At 40.1% G+C, this 21594-nt stretch overlaps 1 protein-coding gene across 1 annotated transcript in view; it reads left to right on the plus strand.

Moving 5' to 3' along the window:
• LOC126484084 (putative phosphatidate phosphatase) overlaps nucleotides 1–19840 on the plus strand; it is a 115765-nt gene extending 95925 nt beyond the window's left edge. Inside the window, exon 7 of the mRNA XM_050107456.1 lies at nucleotides 19301–19840. Coding sequence (XP_049963413.1) covers nucleotides 19301–19677 — 377 coding nt within the window. The 3' untranslated portion in view covers nucleotides 19678–19840. The remainder of the gene's footprint in view (nucleotides 1–19300) is intronic.
• Nucleotides 19841–21594: the final 1754 nt, after the last annotated feature.

The raw sequence follows: 21594 nt of genomic DNA on the forward strand, positions 1-21594 counted from the left end.
ATAAAGAACCAGACATGAGATAATACAGTACTGGTAGTCAAGAAAATTTACATCCGAATCTGAACATACGGTTGTGCACTTTAAGCCGAATTATGCCTTTTAGCTATGACTGGCTTACAAAAGGGCGTCGCAATCTCGATTTCAATGCTTAAGAAAGTAACATGCAGTGTTTGGTGGAATTCGAATTTATACCTCCGTAAAACGAAGAAATGCAGCGTACATGTTGCTGCACATCAAAGATCTTTCCAAAACATGTTTTTTCCTCCTGGGTTTCGTTTTCTAAAGAGCCGGCAAATTCTACGTCTGTGTAGAAAACGATAAACATTCTAAGGATTGATAAGTTTTACAGTGCCGAGGAAAAGTATACTGTCATTTAACACGGAAAAAGTGTATTTTCATGCGGGAGAAAGCGTATTTTCAACCGGGAAAAATCCGGGAATTTCTTTTCCTTGTCCATGTATACACCCTGTCTGAGGTACCTGATCAACACTCACTAGTCGATACGCAGATACTGAAATCAGACTGCATTTGGAGTAAAGGTGCTTTGACTGTTAAAATTTTATCAGTAAATGGCCAAATTATTCGTAACAAAGTTTCCAAATTTACTGCCATCCAGGAAAGTTCTCATGCTCAAATTACTCTTGGGACCAAGAGCTGGCTGAAACCGAAAGTGGAAAGCTCCGAGATGTTTAGTGAATCGTGGAACATATATTAGAAAGACAAGTTTGAGGCCATAGGAGGGGGAGTGTTCATTGCAACTGACAAAAATATTGTCTCTATTGAGGTCAAAGCTGAGTGCGACAGTGAAGTTATCTGGCCACGTATAAAAGGTGTAGCTGAAACAAAGTGAATTGTTGGATTATTACCATCCACCTGATTCCACTGTGACAGTTCTAGAATCATTCAAAGAAAGTCTATGGTAAGTAACATGTAAATATGCAGATCATGCAATTCTAGTTGGAGGCGACTGTAACCTATCAAATATAGACTGAGACATCTATAGACTCACTGCAGGGGTAAAGACATAGTCTTATGAAGTACTTTTGAAAACATGTTTTTCCAAAAACCGTCTTGAGCAGTTCAGTTGCCCACACCCAATGGAAATATCTTAGACCTTGTAGCTACAAATAGGCCAGACCTTAATGATGGTGTCAGTATAGGGAGACAGATTAGTGATCACGATCTTATCGTAGCGACTGTGGTTGTTGTTGTTGTTGTGGTCTTCAGTCCTGAGACTGGTTTGATGCAGCTCTCCATGCTACTATATCCTGTGCAAGCTTCTTCATCTCCCAGTACCTACTGCAGCCTACATCCTTCTGAATCTGCTTAGTGTATTCATCTCTTGGTCTCCCGCTACGATTTTTACCCTCCACGCTGCCCTCCAATACTAAATTACTGATCCCTCGATGTCTCAGAACATGTCCTACCAACCGATTCCTTCTTCTAGTCAAGTTGTACCACAAGCTCCTCTTCTCCCCAATTCTATTGGATACCTCCTCATTAGTTATGTGATCTACCCATCTAATCTTCAGTATTCTTCTGTAGCACCACATTTTGAAAGCTTCTATTCTCTTCCTGTCTAAACTATTTATCGTCCACGTTTCACTTCCGTACATGGCTACACTCCATACAAATACTTTCAGAAACGACTTCCTGACATTTAAATCTATACTCGATGTTAACAAATTTTTCTTCTTCAGAAACGCTTTCATTGCCATTCTACATTTTATATCCTCTCTACTTCAACCATCATCAGTTATTTTGCTCCCCAAATAGCAAAACTTCTTCACTACTTTAAGTGTCTCATTTCCTAATCTAATTCCCTCAGCATCACCCGACTTAATTCGACTACATTCCATTATCCTCGTTTTGCTTTTGTTGATATTCATCTTATACCCTCCTTTCAAGACACTGTCCATTCAGTTCAGCTGCTCTTCCAAGTCCTTTGCTCTCTCTGACTGAATTACAATGTCATCGGCGAACTTCAAAGTTTTTATTTCTTCTCCATGGATTTTAATACCTACTCCGAACTTTTCTTTTGTTTCCTTTATTGCTTGGTCAATATACAGATTGAATAACATCGGGGATAGGCTACAACCCTGTCTCACTCCCTTCCCAACCACTGCTTCCCTTTCATACCCCTCGACTCTTATAACTGCCATCTGCTTTCTGTACAAATTGTAAATAGCCTTTCGCTCCCTGTATTTGACCCCTGCCACCTTCAGAATGTGAAAGAGAGTATTCCAGTCAACATTGTCAAAAGCTTTCTCTAAGTCTACAAATGCTAGAAACGTAGGTTTGCCTTTCCTTAATCTATTTTCTAAGGTAAGTCATAGGGTCAGTATTGGCTCACGTGTTCCAACATTTCTACGGAATCCAAACTGATCTTCGCCGAGGTCGGCTTCTACCAGTTTTTCCATTCGTCTGTAAAGAATTCGCGTTAGTATTCTGCAGCTGTGACTTATTAAACTGATAGTTGGGTAATTTTCGCATCTATCAACACCTTTGGGATTGGAATTATTATATTCTTCTTGAAGTCAGGGAATTTCGCCTGTCTCATACATCTTGCTCACCAGATGGTAGAGTTTTGTCAGGACTGGCTCTCCCAAGGCTGTCAGTAATTCTAATGGAATGTTGTCTACTCCCGGGGCCTTATTTCGACTTAGGTCTTTCAGTGCCCTGTCAAACTCTTCACGCAGTATCATATATCCCATTTCATCTTCATCTACATCCTCTTCCATTTCCATAATATTGTCCTCAAGTACATCGCCCTTGTATAGATCCTCTACATACTCCTTCCACCTTTCTGCTTTCCTTTCTTTGCTTAGAACTGGGTTTCCATCTGAGTTCTTGATATTCATTCAAGTGGCTCTCTTTTCTCCAAAGGTCTCTTTAATTTTCCTGTAGGCAGTATCTATCTTACCCCTAGTGAGATAAGCCTCTACATCCTTACATTTGTCCTCTAGCCATCCCTGCTTAGCCATTTTGCACTTCCTGTTGATCTCATTTTTGAGTCGTTTGTATTCCTTTTTGCCTGCTTCATTTACTGCATTTTTATATTTTCTCCTTTCATCAATTAAAATCAATATTTCTTCAGTTACCCAAGGATTTCTACTAGCCCTCGTCTTTTTACCTACTTGATCCTCTGCTGCCTTCACTACTTCATCCCTTCTTCTTCTACAGTATTTCTTTCCCCTATTCTTGTCAATCGTTCCCTAATGCTCTCCCTGAATCTCTCTACAACTTCTGGTTCTATCAGTTTATCCAGGTCAAATCTCTTCAAATTCCCACCTTTTTGCAATGTCTTCAGTTTTAATCCACAGTTCATAACCAGTAGATTGTGGTCAGAGTCGACATCTGCCCCTGGAAATGTCTTACAATTTAAAACCTGGTTCCTAAATCTGTGTCTTACCATTATATAATCTATCTGATACCTTCTAGTATCTCCAGGATTCTTCCATGTATACAACCTTCTTTTATGATTCTTGACCCAAGTGTTAGCTATGATTAAGTTATGCTCTGTGCAAAATTCTACCAGACGGCTTCCTCTTTCATTTCTCTCCCCCGATCCATATTCACCCATTATGTTTCCTTCTCTGCCTTTTCCTACTCTCGAATTCCAGTCACCCATGACTATTAAATTTTCGTCTCCCTTCACTACCTGAATAATTTCTTTTATCTCATCATACATTTCATCAATTTCTTCATCATCTGCAGATCTAGTTGGCATATAAATTTGTACTACTGCAGTAGACATGGGCTTCGTGTCTATCTTGGCCACAATAATGCGTTCACTATGCTGTTTGTAGTAGCTTACCCAAACTCCTATTTTTTTAAATTCATTATTAAACCTACTCCTGCATTACCCGTATTTGATTTTGTATTTATAACCCTGTATTCACCTGACCAAAAGTCTTGTTCCTCCTGCCATCGAACTTCACTAATTCCCACTATATCTAACTTTAACCTATCCATTTCCCTTTTTAAATTTTCTAACCCACCTGCTCGATTAAGGGAGCTGACATTCCACGCTCTGATCCATAGAACGCCAGTATTCTTTCTCCTGATAACGACATCCTCCTGAGTAGTCCCCGCCCAGAGATCCGAATGGGGGACTATTTTACCTCCGGAATATTTTACCCAAGAGGACGCCAAAATCATTTAATCATACAGTAAAGCTGCATGCCCTCGGAAAAAATTACGGCTGTAGTTTCCCCTTGCTTTCAGCTGTTTGCAGTACCAGAACAGCAAGGCCATTTTGGTTAGTGTTACAAGACCAGATCAGTCAATCATCCAGACTGTTGCCCCTGCAACTACTGAAAAGGCTGCTGCCCCTCTTCAGGAACCACACGTTTGTCTGGCCTCTCAACAGATACCCCTCCATTGTGGTTGCACCTACGGTACGGCTATCTGTATCGTTGAGGCACGCAAGCCTCCCCACCAACGGCAAGGGCCATGGTTTATAGGGGGGTGACTATGGTTACAGAAGTTAATAATCAGTCGACCAGGATAGTGTTTGTGCTAGAAAGAGCAGATGAGCAGTTGTTAGCATCTCACTGAGCCAGTGAACTGACATCATTTAGTGCCAGTATAATGACATAGAGGAAATATGGACAAAGTTTAAACAGACTGTAAATCATGCCCTGGACAAGTATATGCCTGGTAAGTGGATTAAGGGTGGAAAAGACCCACCATGGTTTAACAACAACATTCAGAAAACGCTGAGAAACCAAAGGCTGTTGCACTCTCAGTTCAAAGAGAATGCACATATGACGATAGGCAAAGGTTAGAAGACATTTGTGTGTATTTGAAAAGATACTTATGCATACCTTAGAAAAAGATCTGGTCAAGAACCAATGAAAATTCTGATAATATATACCAAGGATTCCATGCAGTCACTCATTGACCAGTTTGTTGGCAGTAGAAGATGGCAAAATGGAACACAAAATTTTAAATTTTGTGTTTAAGAAATTGTTTACACAGAAGTATCATACAAACATACTGTCATTTGAGTATTGCAAAGAGTCATATATGGAGAACATAGTAATAAGCATCCCAGGTGTAGCGAAACAACTGAAAGAGTTGAAAACAAATAAGTTGCCAGGTCTGGATGGAATCCCAATTCTATTTTACAAAGAGTATTCTACGGCATTGGCCCCTTACTTGCCAGCCGCGGTGGCCAAGCGGTTCTAAGCCTTTCAGGCCGGAAGCGCCCGACTGCTACGGTCGCGGGTTCGAATCCTGCCTCAGGCGTGGATGTGTGTGATGTCCTTAGATTAGTTAGGTTTAAGTAGTTCTAAGTTCTAGGGGACTGATGACCTCAGATGTTAAGTCCCGTAGTGATCAGAGCTAGCCCCTTACTTAGTTTCCAGTTATCACAATTCTCTCACCCAGTGCAAAGTCATAAGCAACTGGAGAAAAGGACAGGTAACTTCTGTATATAAGAAAAGTGAAAGAACAGACCCACAAAATTACAGATCAGTATCATTAACATTAGTTTCCTGCAAAATTCTTGAAGATATTCTGAATTCGAATATCACAAATTTCCTAGAGACTGAAAAGCTTATGTCCACGAATCAGCAAGGTTTTAGAAAGCATCGCTCATGCAAAACTCAGCTTGCCCTTTTCTCAAATGAGTTACTGTGAATTACCAATTGAGGGCAACAGGCCTACAGTCCACCACTCACCGTTTGGTGGCTTGTGGAGTATGTATGATAGAGAAGAAAAGAGTACAATATTTTATTCGTTTTTTAATATTTTTTCATACAACAAGCTTTGTCAAACTTGTGGCGGAGTCAAGATTTATTCAGTAACCAGTCAAAAACATAGGAAACAACTAGCTTATTTAAGAACTAAAAAATTTTCTGTATCACTTAAAAGACATATATTTATTAGTTTCTGGGAATTCCTCAATTGAATCCACTTATTTTAGCCATGTTTGTAATACGCTCTTATATTTATTTAGTGGTGTTGTATGAGTTCGGTATGGTAACTTACTGAAAAATTTTATGCTCATGTGGTTATAATTATTAGGAACTACAGCACATATCGAGGAACACAAATCCAAGTGACCGTTTATGGCATTGTGTACATGCTACATTACATCTCATGTTGAAATTTTCCAGATTAAAGTAGATTCTGCAGGACTCCCTGTGCCATAATCCTACTGAACATTTGATTATATTTTTATGCCATCTGAAAATACATTTAGCTCCTGGGAAATTGTTCCAGAGCAAAAGTCCATATTGCAGATTGGAAAGAAAGAAAACAAGATGGGACTGGAGTAACAGCTGTTTACTCACACTGTTCCTTAATCCATACATATTATAGAAGTGTGTATTTGTATGTGTGTTTTCCACATCTCCTCCTAAACACCAGGTCCAATTTCAACCAAACTTAGTACACACATCCCTTACTGTCAGGCAACTGTTGCTGTGGGGGGTAAGAATCACCTACCTATCATAGTTAAGAGGATATGACATCATAAACAATGAGGTGCACGATGTTTAAGTGTGTTAATTCTTTGCTACTAACCGTATTCAAATAAGTTTCACAAGCAGTATCCATATGTGTGCTAAATGCGCCTAGAAAAGTATATCATACTACCACATATAGTTCAGGATATATGATGTGAACACCAAGATGCATGAAAAACTACCACATTGTATGTGCCATTAAATTATTCTTTGCCACCAGCCCCTCCAACCAAAGCTAATCCATTCCCAACATCAAACCCTGTCTGCCCCAGTTCATACCACCATCCAACCAGGACACTCCCATCTAACTGTCCTCCGTTCACATTCCAAGAATTCCTAACTTCCAACCTGGCCTCACTATCCTTTCCCAGGTCCCTCCCATAAAGAACAACAACCTTTCAGCAGAGGAAATGACTGCCCTAAACAAACTAAAAACAGATCCCGATTTGATCACCTCCCTGCAGACAAAGATTCCTTTATTGTTGTGATGAACCAGTGTGACCAACTAGCAGAGGGCCTCTGCCAGTTGTCTGAAACCTTCACCTACAAGCTCTGCCAAAATGACCCCATCCCAGAAGTCCAATATAACCTCCACTCCCTGCTGAAATCCTTGGGCTTAGGCCCTTCTCGACTTCTCCCCTGAATCCATCTCTCTACTCACCCCAACAACAGTCTGCATACCCACCTTCTACATGTTTCCAAAAATGCACAAACTTAACAATCCCGGATGCAACATTGTGCCTGGTTACAGTTCTCCTAATGAAAGAATCTTGGCTCTTGTTGATCAACATCTACAACCAATTGTCCAGAACCTAGCCTCTCACGTTAAAGATACCAACCACTTCCTGCATTGGCTCTCCATCATCCCCATACCCTTATCTACCATATTCCTACTAGTCACTTCTGATGCAACCTGCTTACATACCAACATCCCTCATGCCCATGACCTGGCTGCGATTGAACACTACCTCTCCCACCGCCCAGCAGATTTCAGATCCACCATTTCATTCCTTGCACTGCTAACCAACTGCATCCTAACCCATAACTCTTTCATCTTTGGAGGGCATATATACAAACAAATTCATGGCACAGCTATGGCCACCCACATGGCACCCTCTTATGCCAACCTCTTCATGAGCCACCTAGGGGAAACATTCTTAGCACCCCAATATCACAAACCCCTGGTCTGGTTCAGGTTTATTGATGACATCTTTATAACCTGGACCCAAGGCCAGGGCACCTTACCCTCATTCCTCCACAATCTCAACACCTTCTCTCCCATCCACTTCATTGGTCCTCATCAAGTCACCTTCCTAAATGTCGATCTCCTCTTCTCAGATGGCTCCATCCACACTTCAGTCCATATCAAACCCATTAATCACCAACAGTTCCTGCATGTTGATAGCTGCCACCCCTTCCACACCAAAAGATCCCTCCCATATAGCCTGGACACCCATGGTAAATGCATGTACAGTGATGAGAACTCCCTCATCCAGTATGCTGAAGGACTCACAAAGGCTTTTGCAGACAGCCATTACCCTCCAGACATAATTCACAAACAGATCTCCTGTGCCATATTCTCACACTCACCTGATCCTCACAGCCATCCGAAAAACCAGCCACAAAGAAGCACCCCCTCCCCCCGTTTCACCCAGTACCACCCTGGACTCGAACAACTGAACGATGTCCTTCGTCATGGCTTTGATTACCTATCATCATACTCTGAAATGAGGGACACACTACCCGAGATACTTCCGACCCCTCCCAAAGTGGTGTTCCGCTGCCCAACCAACCTCCACAACATCCTAGACCATCCCTATGCCACTCCCACCTCCGTCCTCTGCCACAGGAATCTTATGCCTGTGGAAGGCCCAAATGCAAGGCCTGCCCAATCCATCCACCCAACACTACCTACTCCAGTGATGTCACAGGCTTATCGTACCCCATCAGAGGCCGTGCCACATTACAAACAAGGTCTGCTGCAATCACTAAACAGCATTTTAGATTGGTATGACAACCTGTCAACTAGAATGAATGACCACCATCAAACTGTTGCCAAAAATAAAATGGACCACCCAGTGACACAACATGCAGCAGAGCACAACATGTGAGATTTCAATGGCTGCTTCACAGTGTGTGCCATATGGATCCTCCCCACCACCACCAGCTTTTCTGACATGCATATATGGGACTATCCTTATAGCACATCTTTCACTCCCATAACCTTTCTGGCCCAAACCTAAGGTAACTCACTGCCCTCAGACCCCCACCCAATAGTGTGTGTGTGTGTGTGTGTGTGTGTGTGTGTGTGTGTGCACGTGCGCGCATGCCCACTCTTCCACAAGCCGCTAGACGCTTGTTCCGATCCCTCCTACCTACCTCCCGCCTCTCTCCATTCCTCACCCCACACCCCCACCTCACCCCAGTACTCACCGTGGGCCAGGAAAGAGCTGGAAGTTGACTGAGCACAATGTAGGGAGACAGGCATGTGCATATGAGTGAAAGTGTGTGTGTTTGTGTGTGTGTTTTTCCTACAAGCTTGAAAAAGGAAGTGCACTCCGAAAGCTAGCTAAGCTCTGTACCTGTTGTTCGGGTACCTGTCGACGAAACAGCACTTCCGCCTTTTGGTGAGTCATCTCCTTTCTTCCTAAATAATACACAATTCTCAACCAGAACTTTCTGTACATTATTAAAACACAAAATATTACATACATACAAGTAAAAGCGAAAGATACTGTACTAAAACAACATCAATACACAGTCTCTCTTCAAAAAATTCAGTGCACAAGAGTATCATGGACTAATGCTACTTTACTCCAGTACAACAAGCTATGGTGTTAGATGGAACTAGTGTAGACACACTATCGAATGTAGCATCTAAAATTTTTATGGGATTCATACATACATTTTCCATAAAATTATTCAAATCTATAATCATAATTAAATGTACTATGGATTAATGTTACAGTGGAAGCACTTTAACAGAAGATGCAAAATTACAAATGTAAGCATAAGATCAAATAAAGAAAGTATATGAATGCTAAATTTTCATAAAATAGTGACGGTATAACATAATTATGATTTTATTGTTAGACATATAGCAAGGTCGTTAATTAAAATTAAAAAGAAATGTTAGACATTACTATAACTGCCCTCTTTGACTATTGTGTGTACCTGGAATATTTACACTGGAGTTGTGACCAGATAATCCACAACTTGCACCTGAACATGCACCTGTTGGGAGGACAGGAAGGCACCAGCTCCAACATAACCCAGCATTTTTTGAATTGCTACACCAGCCGGTCTTCAGATACATCAAAATATCAGTTTAATCTGAAGTAGTTTTGTTCATTAAGCAAACAGTATGGATTTCTCTTAACATGAACAAAGATTTCTATTTCTTCCAGTATGTTTAAATTGTAGCTTCTCGGTGGCTTGTATAAAATTTCCAGATTAAGAACTTACAAATATGCTCACAATTAAAAGTCTAAATAATAAGTTGGAACAGAATAAAGCTAAAATCACAAAGGCAGTTAAGAGCAACTGGATTGTCATCATTCGGGATTATGGCTATGCACAAAAAAATGATGTAGTTTTGTAATTACAAGAATATTAAAGAGGTTAAAAAGCATCCAATCACTGAATTTCAGAAGACAGTAAACAGAAACTTTAAATTTTTTATGACAATAAATAAATGAAGAAAATGATCATGATGAATCTGCCCATTTCAGAGATAAGTGCAAAAATTGAACTGCATAAAGCCAAGCATCTGATTAAACTTATTTTTAATAACGTGTCCCACCCTAATTATGAAATTAATAAAGAATGTGATAAAGGAATTGAAGCATCTTATAGTTTTAGCAGATTGTGTAATATGAATAATTGTTTTGTATTCACTAAGGATATTAAGATTCCAAAAGGAGTGGCACTTACTTCATTCAATATTGAAAACTTAAAATGTAAACTTAGCTGTCAGTGAAATTCTAGACATTATAAAGAAGAATCTCTTGTCACATAGAAAGGTGAGTTGTGGTGAGTGTGTTAATCTCATAGAAATTTTAAAATTAGGTCTATCCTTTGATTAATTCAAACTTAATGACAGAATAGTTTATCAACATGACAGGTTATCCATGGGGAACAGTTTGGCCTAAACCATGGCCGAGATTTCTGTCAAAAAGCTTGAGAACAGTTTTTTCCAATGTGAATCCACTAATATTAGATATGGTTATTTATTAAAGATGATGTAGATGATATTACTGTACTAATTTATAAAGGTGATAAGGGTTAAGTGTCTCCAGTAGCAGAAAAAATCAGCACACTGCAACTGAAAATTTGCCTTTCTTGCTGGCAGAAATGCTACTCCATGTCGTGCAGAACTACAAGCAACTGTGGGTGACAGAGCATTGCCCCATTGAACAGCTGCATGTTGAGTGGAGGCTAACCGACATGGACATGCAGTATCAACAGACTTGCCACAAAGTTGGCAGCCCATGTCTGCCCATACTGAGTTGTCCGTGGCTGTTAGTGGACTGTGTTCAATAGATGACCAATGTTAGTCTGTGCAAGACTTAACAAATGAATGAGAAAGCTGAGGACAACAGTGTTCCACATTTTATAGCAGGACCTGAAGGTGTGCAAGAAGTGTTCAAAATGGGTACCACATTGCTTAACAAAGATGTTGAAGTTGACACAATTTGAGACCGGCCATATCAACCTGGATTGATTTGAGCTGAAAGGAAATGACGTGCACAGTCGCATTATTGTGATTGACGAAATGTAGGCACGAGTGTATAAACCAGAATAGTGTTATGTAGGTTCATCACAATGCCACAAGGTGTAACAGAATCCATCACTCATTAAGGTCATGCTCAGTCTGCTGTATGTCAGCCACAATATACCGCAACTTTCTGCTGTACCTTCTGTGATGTACACTTTGGTGAAAACATCTGGCACTCGTGGATAATGCAGTGATCTCCATGGTAATGCTATAGCCCCCTCTGCAGACGTTATCAAGAATTGTTTGTAGCGGTGCACTCTGTTCACCAGACCTCAATCCATGTGACTTTGACCTCATTCCACAACTGAAGAAACTGTTGTGTGGGAGGTGCTTTGCAAACAGGGTGGATGCTGTTGTTGTGGTCTTCAGTCCAGAGACTGGTTTGATGCAGCTCTCCATGCTATTCTATCCTTTGCAAGCTTCTTCATCTCCCAGTACCTAATGCAACCTACATACTTCTGAATCTGTTCAGTGTATTCATGTCTTGGTCTCCCTCTACAATTTTTACCCTCCACACTGCCCTCCAATACTAAATTGGTGATCACTTTATGCCTCAGAATATGCCCTACCAACCGATCCCTCCTTCTAGTCAAGTTGTGCTACAGATTTCTCTTCTCTCCAATTCTATTCAATACCTCCTCATTAGTTCATTGTGGTCAGACTCCACATCTGCCCCTGGAAATGTCTTGCAATTCAAAACCTGGTTCCTGAATCTCTGTTTTACGATTATATAATCTATCTGAGACCTACCAGTATCTCCAGGCTTCCTCACAGGGTGGATAGCCTAATGGAATTTTGACAACAGGTGACACACATTGATGACAATGCCAATGGTGTTTAGTGCCCTCCCTATTGATAGCAATGCTGTGGGGATGTACTGGGGGACTATTTTGAAGGATAGTAGATGATTCTGATTCATTTTTGTTCCATTTGTACTCGTGCACAATAAATTTATGCAGAGTTCCAGTTCATTTCACTCTTTGCTGTGATGTCCTCTACTGGAATCCTATTTTATTTAGGTGTTTATATAAATTATGTAGGTCATTTATTTTTTATTCAACAAAACCATAAAAAATAGTGTAATCACAATTTCTCATTAAGCAGCTGGTGCTGAGTAATTTTTCTAGTAAATAAAATAAAATAAAATGTCATCACACTGGACATGTGTGGAAACTGTGACAGAATAGCGAGAAATGTTTTAACAGTGTGAAGACTGCCAACACTTTTTTCATGTTGGGTACTGTGTAGCAACCAGCAAGGATAGAGATGTGGTTAGTTTTTGGGATTGATCTGGCAGTAGCACAGGAAGAACTGAAATAGTTGAGAGCTGTAGTGCAGCAATAAAGTTAGGAATAGGAAGATGACTAAATTGTGGTCAAGCAGGCCAGATCAGGCAAGAGGTTTAAGAGATGCTGCTAGTCTACTAGATTTAGTTTAGATGTCTCCGACAGCAACATTGCTCTGGAAATCATAAACAGAAGCGGGCAGACAATCCAAGGAATTTAAGATCACTGACAAGACAGGGGAAAAAGTGCAGTCAAAGATTGGTAGTAGTCACATAGATTTTTTTTTTTTTAAAAAAAAAAAAAAAAACCACAAAGGTTCTTCTGCTAAGGATTAGTTCTGGCAGGGGCATGTTTGAACTAGTACAAACATCACTGGTTAGCAAATGCAAGTAACTAGTATTTACAAACCAAGTGCATGTCTTAGTGATATCATCTGTGGTTTACATTCTTGGGTGAAAGATATTGGTAAAGAAGGTCACGTAGCAGTTATTGGAGGGTGCTGGGAACATTTTGAACCTTAACCACAACCACAACCAGAAAATTGAGGCTGACATCAAGGACATAGCTGGGATGCTCCTCACACAAATGTGAAGATGGTGTCACTCTTTGAGTGATATGACAAATTCTGGATGAAGCTATCTGCTGAATGTGTTTAATGGCGAGCTTCAAGAGTCTCTCAGCAGAATGAGGCAATCACATGTGGTTGTGATTAATTTGTCACTTCTTGCATAGTCACACTAAACTTAGCATGGTCTACATATGAATGTTTCTGGTAAGAGGTTACTTGCGTGACTAATTTCCAGAAGCATTCAGTGTTCAATCCCTGTGATATGTAACATTTTCACGAGGTGTTTTTAGGATAAACGTCTCCAAAAGACGGAGCTGCTGAATAACTGTGGACACACAACAGTAAATGGAGAAAAAAATGGCAGTTTAGACAGTGCAAATGTTAACTATCATAATACAATTTTGACATTTCTATCAAAACATAGGAAGCTTGTTCAGAAAGAAAATGAGCTTCTCATATCATACCAGACATGGAGAAATCTAAACATATTTCCACAGATATGTTATGCATAAAACATCATTTGGAAGTCACGGGGATTGAACACACACATCTACCTGGATGCAAGTTAGTATCACATTACTGTAGGTGTAACAAGAAGAAAGGGCTAATGTCTCCATACACAAAAAGCGATATAAAGTCCCAAGCCATAGACCACTGTGAATATTGAATTGAACAGCTATTTGAGAGCTGTATTTCAGTAGTAAGCTTCGAAACATACAAGATAGTAGGTCTATTTCAGTTCTCGATTAAATTTTACTTTGATACACGATAACAGTTCTGACAGTCTATAGGCCCCCAATAGGAAATGTTTTAAAAGTCATTAAGCAATTAGAAGTGGGCACTAATAGTGCTAATTAGAAATAATTGAAAAGTGATTGTATATGGAGATTTTAATATAGATTTCATCTAGGATATTTCAGATATATGGCATTCAGAGTTACTGATATCCAACATTCATTTGACTTTTGAAGTAACATTCCCAGCAAAGACGAAACAGTGACTGATAATTTCTAAATCTATCTTTAAGGACGAAGTTACTATCCACGTCCCTTCAGAACCTCACCACCTTTCCACCCATATGCTTCACTGAGTCCTCCTCAGCCCAACAAGTCATTCTTCAATGTCAAATTCCACTTCACAGATGGCTCCATCAGCTACCCCATTCACATCAAACCTACCAGCCATCAACAATACTTCCATTCTGACAACTGCTAACCATCCCACACCAAAAAGTCCTTTCTATAAAGCATTGCCACTTGCAGTCGGCACATTAGCTGTGATGAGCAGTCCCTCTCCAAAAATGCGGAGGGTCGTGCTGGGGTCTTCACAGCTGGAAATTACTTTTCACATCTTGTCAAACTGAATGGTTATAAAGGAGCAGCCCCTTGTGACTCTGTAACAGCCAGAATTGGAGCAACTGGATCACGTTCTTCGCCAGGGTTTCAACTGCCTCTCATCATGCCATGAAATGCGAAATGTCCTCCACACATTTCCCACAGGGATATTCCACCATCCAGCCAACCTACACAAAATCCTCTTCTGCTCTATTCCACTCCTGCTCCAAAGCCTTTGCCCCATGACTTGTATCCATGTATCTTTGTCTTGAATATGAGAACTGTCTGATGCATGCTACCAATATCACCATCTCCAGTCCTGTCACAGACACATACTGTCCCATACAGTGCAGGGCTACCCCTAGAAGCAGCCATGTAATCTACCAACTTAGCTGCAACAACTGTGCAGCATTTTATGAGGCATGTTCAGAAAATACTGTGACCATAATGTTAATTAGCTACACTGAGTGGTAGAGAGGGGATATCCTGACCAGAGCGAGCATTGCAGAAACATGTAGTACCTAACTCACCTTGTAGTGTCCAGTTCCACGCAAAATGTCGGTAAGAAATCCTGGCAAGTGCGAGCCACATGCTGTGATCTGCCTCCTACTCAAGGAAGGAATAAGACCTATCAAAATTTTTCGGGAATCAAAATGATTTACAATGAAGGTTTTATGAATGGAATGAGTGTGTTTAAGTGTTGTAGGAAGTTTAGTGGAGACAGAACAAATGTTCATATGAACAGGGGAGCCAATGGCCTTCCATTTTAACTGATGAGTTGGTGCAAAAAAATCTAGGAAACTGTTGGTGAAGACTGCCAGTTGACAGTGGATGAAATTTCTGCAATGTTTCCACAACTCTCCAGAATGCTCATATACAAAACACTCATGGAAATTCTGGGATACTGGAAACTGTGTGCAAGATGGGTCCCAAAACAGCTGACAGAGCAGCATAAGACAAACCAAGTCACTTTCTAGAGTGACTTGAATTGGAAAGTGAGGACTTTCAGAGCTCTATTGTGGGTGGAGATGAAACACGGGTGGCTCATTACACACCTGAGACAAAAAGACAGGTAACACAGTGATGTCACACCAATTCCCCATGTATCGAAAAATCCAAAGCCACAACTGTGGGCAAAAACATCATGGTCTCAATGCTTTGGGACAGAAGAGGCATCATTTTGGTCAAATTTCTGCCTCAGGAGGAGACTATCAATGCATGACAATATCAAGAGACCCAAAAACTCAAAGGAGCATTTAAAACAAAGGGAGAAGAATGCCGACCAGAGGAGTGTTCTTGTAGGATAACAGCACCAATCCTCACACGCCTTAGCTACAAAGGCACTCTTAGACTCATTTAGTTGGGATGTTTTGAACTGCCCTCTGTACTCTTCTCTGTTCCCACTCCAACCTCCCTCATCATGTCTTCTGTCTCCCCCCCCCCTCCCCTCCTTCCCCCAGCACACCTGCATAGATCTTTTCTTTTCCCTTCTCTATCTCTCTCCTCCCCCCCCCCCCCCTCCCCCTCAGCACAGCCTCCCAATGCTGCACCTAGCAGCCCACCATCCTGCCTCACTAACCTTGTACACACCCATAGGCACCACTACAGTGTTTTACCCCACACCCACACTGCTGCCCGTATGCCTTTTCTGCCCCACCACTACCCACATTAGCTGAGATTGCCACTCATTGCAGTTGGGCTTCAGTGCCCAGAGATGGCAGTGGTGATGTATATGTGCACATTGTGCTTGTGTAAATGTGATGAATGACTATGTCCAATTGATTAGTCTACTTTTAAATTGTTTGTCTGCTGATTAACAGACACTCTATGCGGTGAATAGCAATTTGTTCTTATTCACGTTTTTATCCCTAATTTAAAAAAAAGTGAGCCCCATAATATATAGTTTATCTGACTGAGATGATCAAATAGCATCAATGAAGCATCTCCATCAGTCAGGTTTCGCTCAGAAAGGAAAATTTCCACAGAATTGTAAATGCTGAATCAGTTACATTATTAAGAGAGAATATACTGGATGAAAACTGGGTGAAGTTTACCTAGAAGACCCATTAGATGATAAACTCTTTCCTAAAAATATTCTTACAGCATTACAAATCCAGTTTTCCTTTACAAGGGGCCAGGGGTGGAAACTGAGAAAATGGATGGCTAACGTTAGGGATCATAATCTCATGGGCTAGGAAGAGAGAACTTAATTTAATAAAAAGAACTAGCTCTTATCAAGACTTTCAGATGTACTACAAGCGATATTGTAAAATTCTATCACCAAAAAGGCATGTGCTATGGACAAAAGATTCAAAATTCCAAGGGCAGTTTGGGGCACTATTAAGCAAGAAATAAACAAATTCAGCAACAAAAATGGTACTGAATTTCCAGATGAATAGTGGCAGTGAGACAGATGATATGAAATTCAAATCATTGACTACTGGCTACTAAATTCAATAAATGATTTCTAAATGTGGCTGAAAACATGAGGAACAAAAAATGGTCCTTTGGAAGCATATCCAATGAAACTTACTTAGACAGGCAATGCTAATTCCACCACTGGGCAGCAGTCATGACTGGGTGTTGTGTGATGTCCTTAGGTTAGTTAGGTTTAAGTAGTTCTAAGTTCTAGGGGACTGATGACCGTAGATGTTAAGTCCCATAGTGCTCAGACCCATTTGAACCATTTTTGAACTAAAAAGTAGTAACTCTTTTGACTATCATGGTAGCTCAGCCATAGTGCTAAAATCATGTGCTGGAAACTAAATTACAAATCAAAGTAACTTCTATGTACAGAGTAATTATAATTAAAGTTAAATTTTCAAAACACTATAGAAATAACACCACTGGTCATAGTGATGTCAAATTGCAAACGAATATTATTGGAGAAAGGGGAAAATGTATGGCAGAAAAAAATAGTGTGAAAATTGATCAATAGATGGCCCTGTATGTGTCAGAATATGTAACTGAAAACACCTGTCATGCGCACGACCCATTGAAGTTGGTATAAACACGAAGGATATACGGCTTTTCCTTCTTCCATATCTGCTACCTTCGCCATGATTGTCTCAATGCAGGATCGCGCTCTGCTTGTAAAGCTGTAGTACAAGAATGATGACTGTGCACATGCCACTCTGCAGAAGTTCTGGACACTGAAGGGTTTGAAAAAAAGCGTTGGCCTGATGACTGCTGTGGGTTTGGAGAAAAAGATTTGGAAATTCGAGAAAACACATTCTTTTGTGTGCAACCTGGTAGAGGGAGGAAACGAATTGATTCAACAGCAGTGGAATCAGTGGCCACAGCAATGCAGGAGGAGGTGAGTGGTAATGTGCAAACGTCTAGTGCACGGAGTATTGCCCGACCATTCGGCATACCCGTGAGTGCGGTTCGTAAAATTCTACAGAACATCCTTCTTTCCTATCCATTCAAAATTACCCATGTGCATGAGTTACTTCCTGTTCACCCACCAGCATGAGAGAACTTAGCTTTAGAATTTCTTGCTCGCATGGAAGTGGACAACTATTGACTGTGGAAGATTTTGTGGACAGACGAAGCCCACGTCCATCTGACAGGATATGTCAATACACAGAATTGTCAAATATGGGCAATGGAAAATCCACATGCAAATCAACCAGTACCACTTCATCCTGAAAAGGTCACAGTGTGATGCGGGTTTATGTCATCATTTTTTCGAAGAGACAAGTGCTTCCAATCCTGTTGCCTGTACCATCACTAGTAAATCCTATGACTGTCTTTTGCGCAACCATGTTATTCCAGCTCTCCAACTGTGTGGATGGGATCATTTTTATGCAAGATGACAAACCTCTGCACATTGCAAATCCCGTTAAGCAGCTGCTGAAGTGCCACTTCGGAAATGCTTGAATATCAGCCGCCATTTCCCTACAGCCTGACTGTCCCGATCACCTGATCTTAATCCCTGTGACTTCTGACTGTGGGGCTATCTGAGAGATGTTGTGTTCAGTGTTCCAATTGCAAACTTAGCTGCATTGAAGGCACGTATTGCACAACACAGTCTGAACATGGCCCTGGAAACACTTCGATCAGTTGTGGAACATGCTGTTTCTTGATTTCAATTTATTGCAGAACATGGGGGACAGCATATTGAACATGTTTTGTGCCAGTCACACAGAAATTAATAATCCGATTTGCTTTTGATTGATGATTTTTATGCAGTTTTTGGCCTCAGGACAGTTAAAAACTGATGTGGTTGATGCTTTTTATGTGGTTTTTGGCATCAGGACAATTAAAAACTGATGTGAGTGATGCTTTTTATGCAGTTTTTGGCCCCAGGACAATTAAAAAATCACACTTGTACACCCGTGCACACTTGAGTAGTACAGTTTGTTTGACATCAAACGTACACCTTAGGCATTGTTATATGGTTCATTTGTCATTTGTAGTCGACCACTATTAAATTATGATGTTTACAGTGCCATCTATTGCTACATTTTTTAACTATTTATTTTTCTTCTGCCATACGTTTTCTCCCTTGTCCAATAATATTCCGTTGCAATTTGATGTCATTCTGACAAGTGGCGTTATTTCTACAGCAGTTTAACTTTAATTATAATCACCTTGTACAACCAAGCATACCTGAATATATGAGAGCAGTTCGAAAACTTCTCGAAACAGAATAGAAAAAAAAGCACTTACATCATTGGAACTTTTTTTTATTTTTCAATGTTGCCTCCTTGTAGATTAATGCATTAATGCACTTGGTCCAACAATGTACCATTGCCTTGAACTCATCTTGAAAATGTGTTTCCTCCATGCCTACAAAATCGTTGTCAACTCTGGCTATCAGTTCTCCATTTGAAGTGAATGGATTTGTGTTTCAGGACCAGTTCCCCCGAATGAAAATATTTTTGGGGATGATGACTTTGCTGCCTCAGGCGTCACTGAGAGGTCAACTGATAATGCAAGCTTGAGCTGTCCAACTCATGAAAACTCAAAAGAACCACTTATTGAAGCACAATCATCCATGGACTACAAGAACCAGCCTGTCACTCCAGAAATGATTTGTCATTTCCTAGGAGCTGACCCAAGAAAAGAGAACAGCAAAGACTGGAGGAGAGGAAAATCTAGAATAGTAACTGACACCTCTGAAATGGAAGAGTTTGAGAAAATAAAAGAAAAAGTTGCTAGACAGAAACAAGAGAAACCCATTCATAGGCCTACTGCCCTCAAAATGGAGAAAACTACAGCTATGAGATGACTCTTTGGATTCCGAAGCCATGAATGCAAGTGACCTATGTGATGGTGAGTCATCACTGAATTGGGAAGATGAATTAAACGAGTCAGAAAGCCAAGATGAGTGTGTGTAACTAAGGAGATTTTCAGCCTTGAGCCCAGAAACCATTAAAGAATTGATATAGGAAAAGGAGTTAAAATTTTGCAGCTCAAGTGTTAAAACCTTGAGCCAAGTGGTTTGAGATCTGCTTTGTATTGGCTACTATCTTTTTGAGGATATTTTTATACTTTTTACAGCATCTTTGGAAATTTAGATAACTATTACTTTGGCTGCACAGGATGCGACTACTCCCTATGTGATCCATATGTTGTAGCTGTTACTCCTCAATAGCTTTTCCATATGTCTTTTGAGAGGAAAAGCAATTTTAAAGTAATGGGACAAAACATCAACAAATAATTTTGTTTACTTCTCACAGTCATTCTCACAATGAACATTTTCCTAAATCTCATAATTCAGCAGGTACTTATTTAACATTAAACTGTTGGTATGTCTTCTGTACATGAGTTTGGATTTGTTTACACACAGTTCTGTAAGTAAGAGACCCTTGTACTGGAAAACCCTATTGGGCAACTTTTGTAAAATGAGTACCAGTGTAGAAACAGTGTTTATAAATATAGCACTGACTGAACTGCAGGATTTGAGTGTTACTCTTGTAGGCATGTTGCCTATGTTGAGACAGAGACAAAGAATGTGCTCAGTAGATTACTCACATCAGTTCATCCATGTGATTCAATGGCAAAGTTTATATTAAAGTCACCACACAATATAATTATATTGCATTTGGTCAGGTAAAGGTCCATAACTTGACCCAATTTATTTTGAAATACTTGAATGTTACCACCTGTTTTTGTGGTATAATCTCAAGAACAAGAAGCTCACAATGTTTCTCAACATTTAGGCTGTTTGTTTTCAGTGCACAGAATTGGGTATCTTCTTTACGTAACATCATACAGCCACCATCTCTTTTGGAAGTTCTGCAATACTATGAGACAGTATTATAATTTGTAATATTGGTTACTGTTTGTTATCACCCTTGAGCCAGTGTCCCGTGAGTTACCATATATTAAATCTAGATTATTGAGTTCATTTAAATAGTACATCAGATTTCCAAGAGCTTATTCCTCATGCATTGTACTTTCTGACTGATAACACAGAGAGCTGTGACATTTGTCACGCACGTAAATTTTGGAGTAGTTACGTTTTTAATAAGACGGCAGCCAATATGAAAGTTTTTGTATGTTTCTCTGTGAAAAAAAGGGTAATTTTCCTGTTAAGAAGAAAGTATGTACAAATTATAGGCATAAAATTGAAAAGTAGAATGAATGTGTGTTGACTGTGCAATTTAGAGTCAGTGCACTGGAAATGAATATCTCGAGTCTCCATGTAGGATAATAAGTCTTTACAGTTAGAGTTTTAAGGTTTTGTGATCTGTCCAGCTTGTTTCCAAAAATTGAGGGAGATGTTCTTAATGTGTTAACTGGGTGACTGACTCTTGACTTTTTTTTTCATCTCCCCTCATACACCTGACTCATTAATGAGAAGAACTGCAGTACACTACCTGCAGTATGCACTGATGACACAGATAAGCAGTATGCACTGATAACATAGATAGCCTCAGAAATGAAAAACTGTCTAATACAATGTGTATTAGAAACTGACTGAGTTAAACCCTTGCACAAAAAGGGGAAATAAGCTCAGAAATACAAACTTATTGCTGTAATCTCAAGAATAAGCGAATAGATTGACAAAAGAATGTTAAAAGGAATCTTCTAATATTATAACAGTACTTATATGGTAGGTGGAGCATGGTTTCAGGTGAGGTTAAAGTACAATTTGCCTCTATGTACTTGAAAAAATAAATGAAGAGTCACAAGCAGAAGA

The sequence above is a fragment of the Schistocerca serialis genome, chromosome 6 (genome assembly GCF_023864345.2).
Source record: "Schistocerca serialis cubense isolate TAMUIC-IGC-003099 chromosome 6, iqSchSeri2.2, whole genome shotgun sequence".
Classification (NCBI taxonomy): domain Eukaryota; kingdom Metazoa; phylum Arthropoda; class Insecta; order Orthoptera; family Acrididae; genus Schistocerca; species Schistocerca serialis.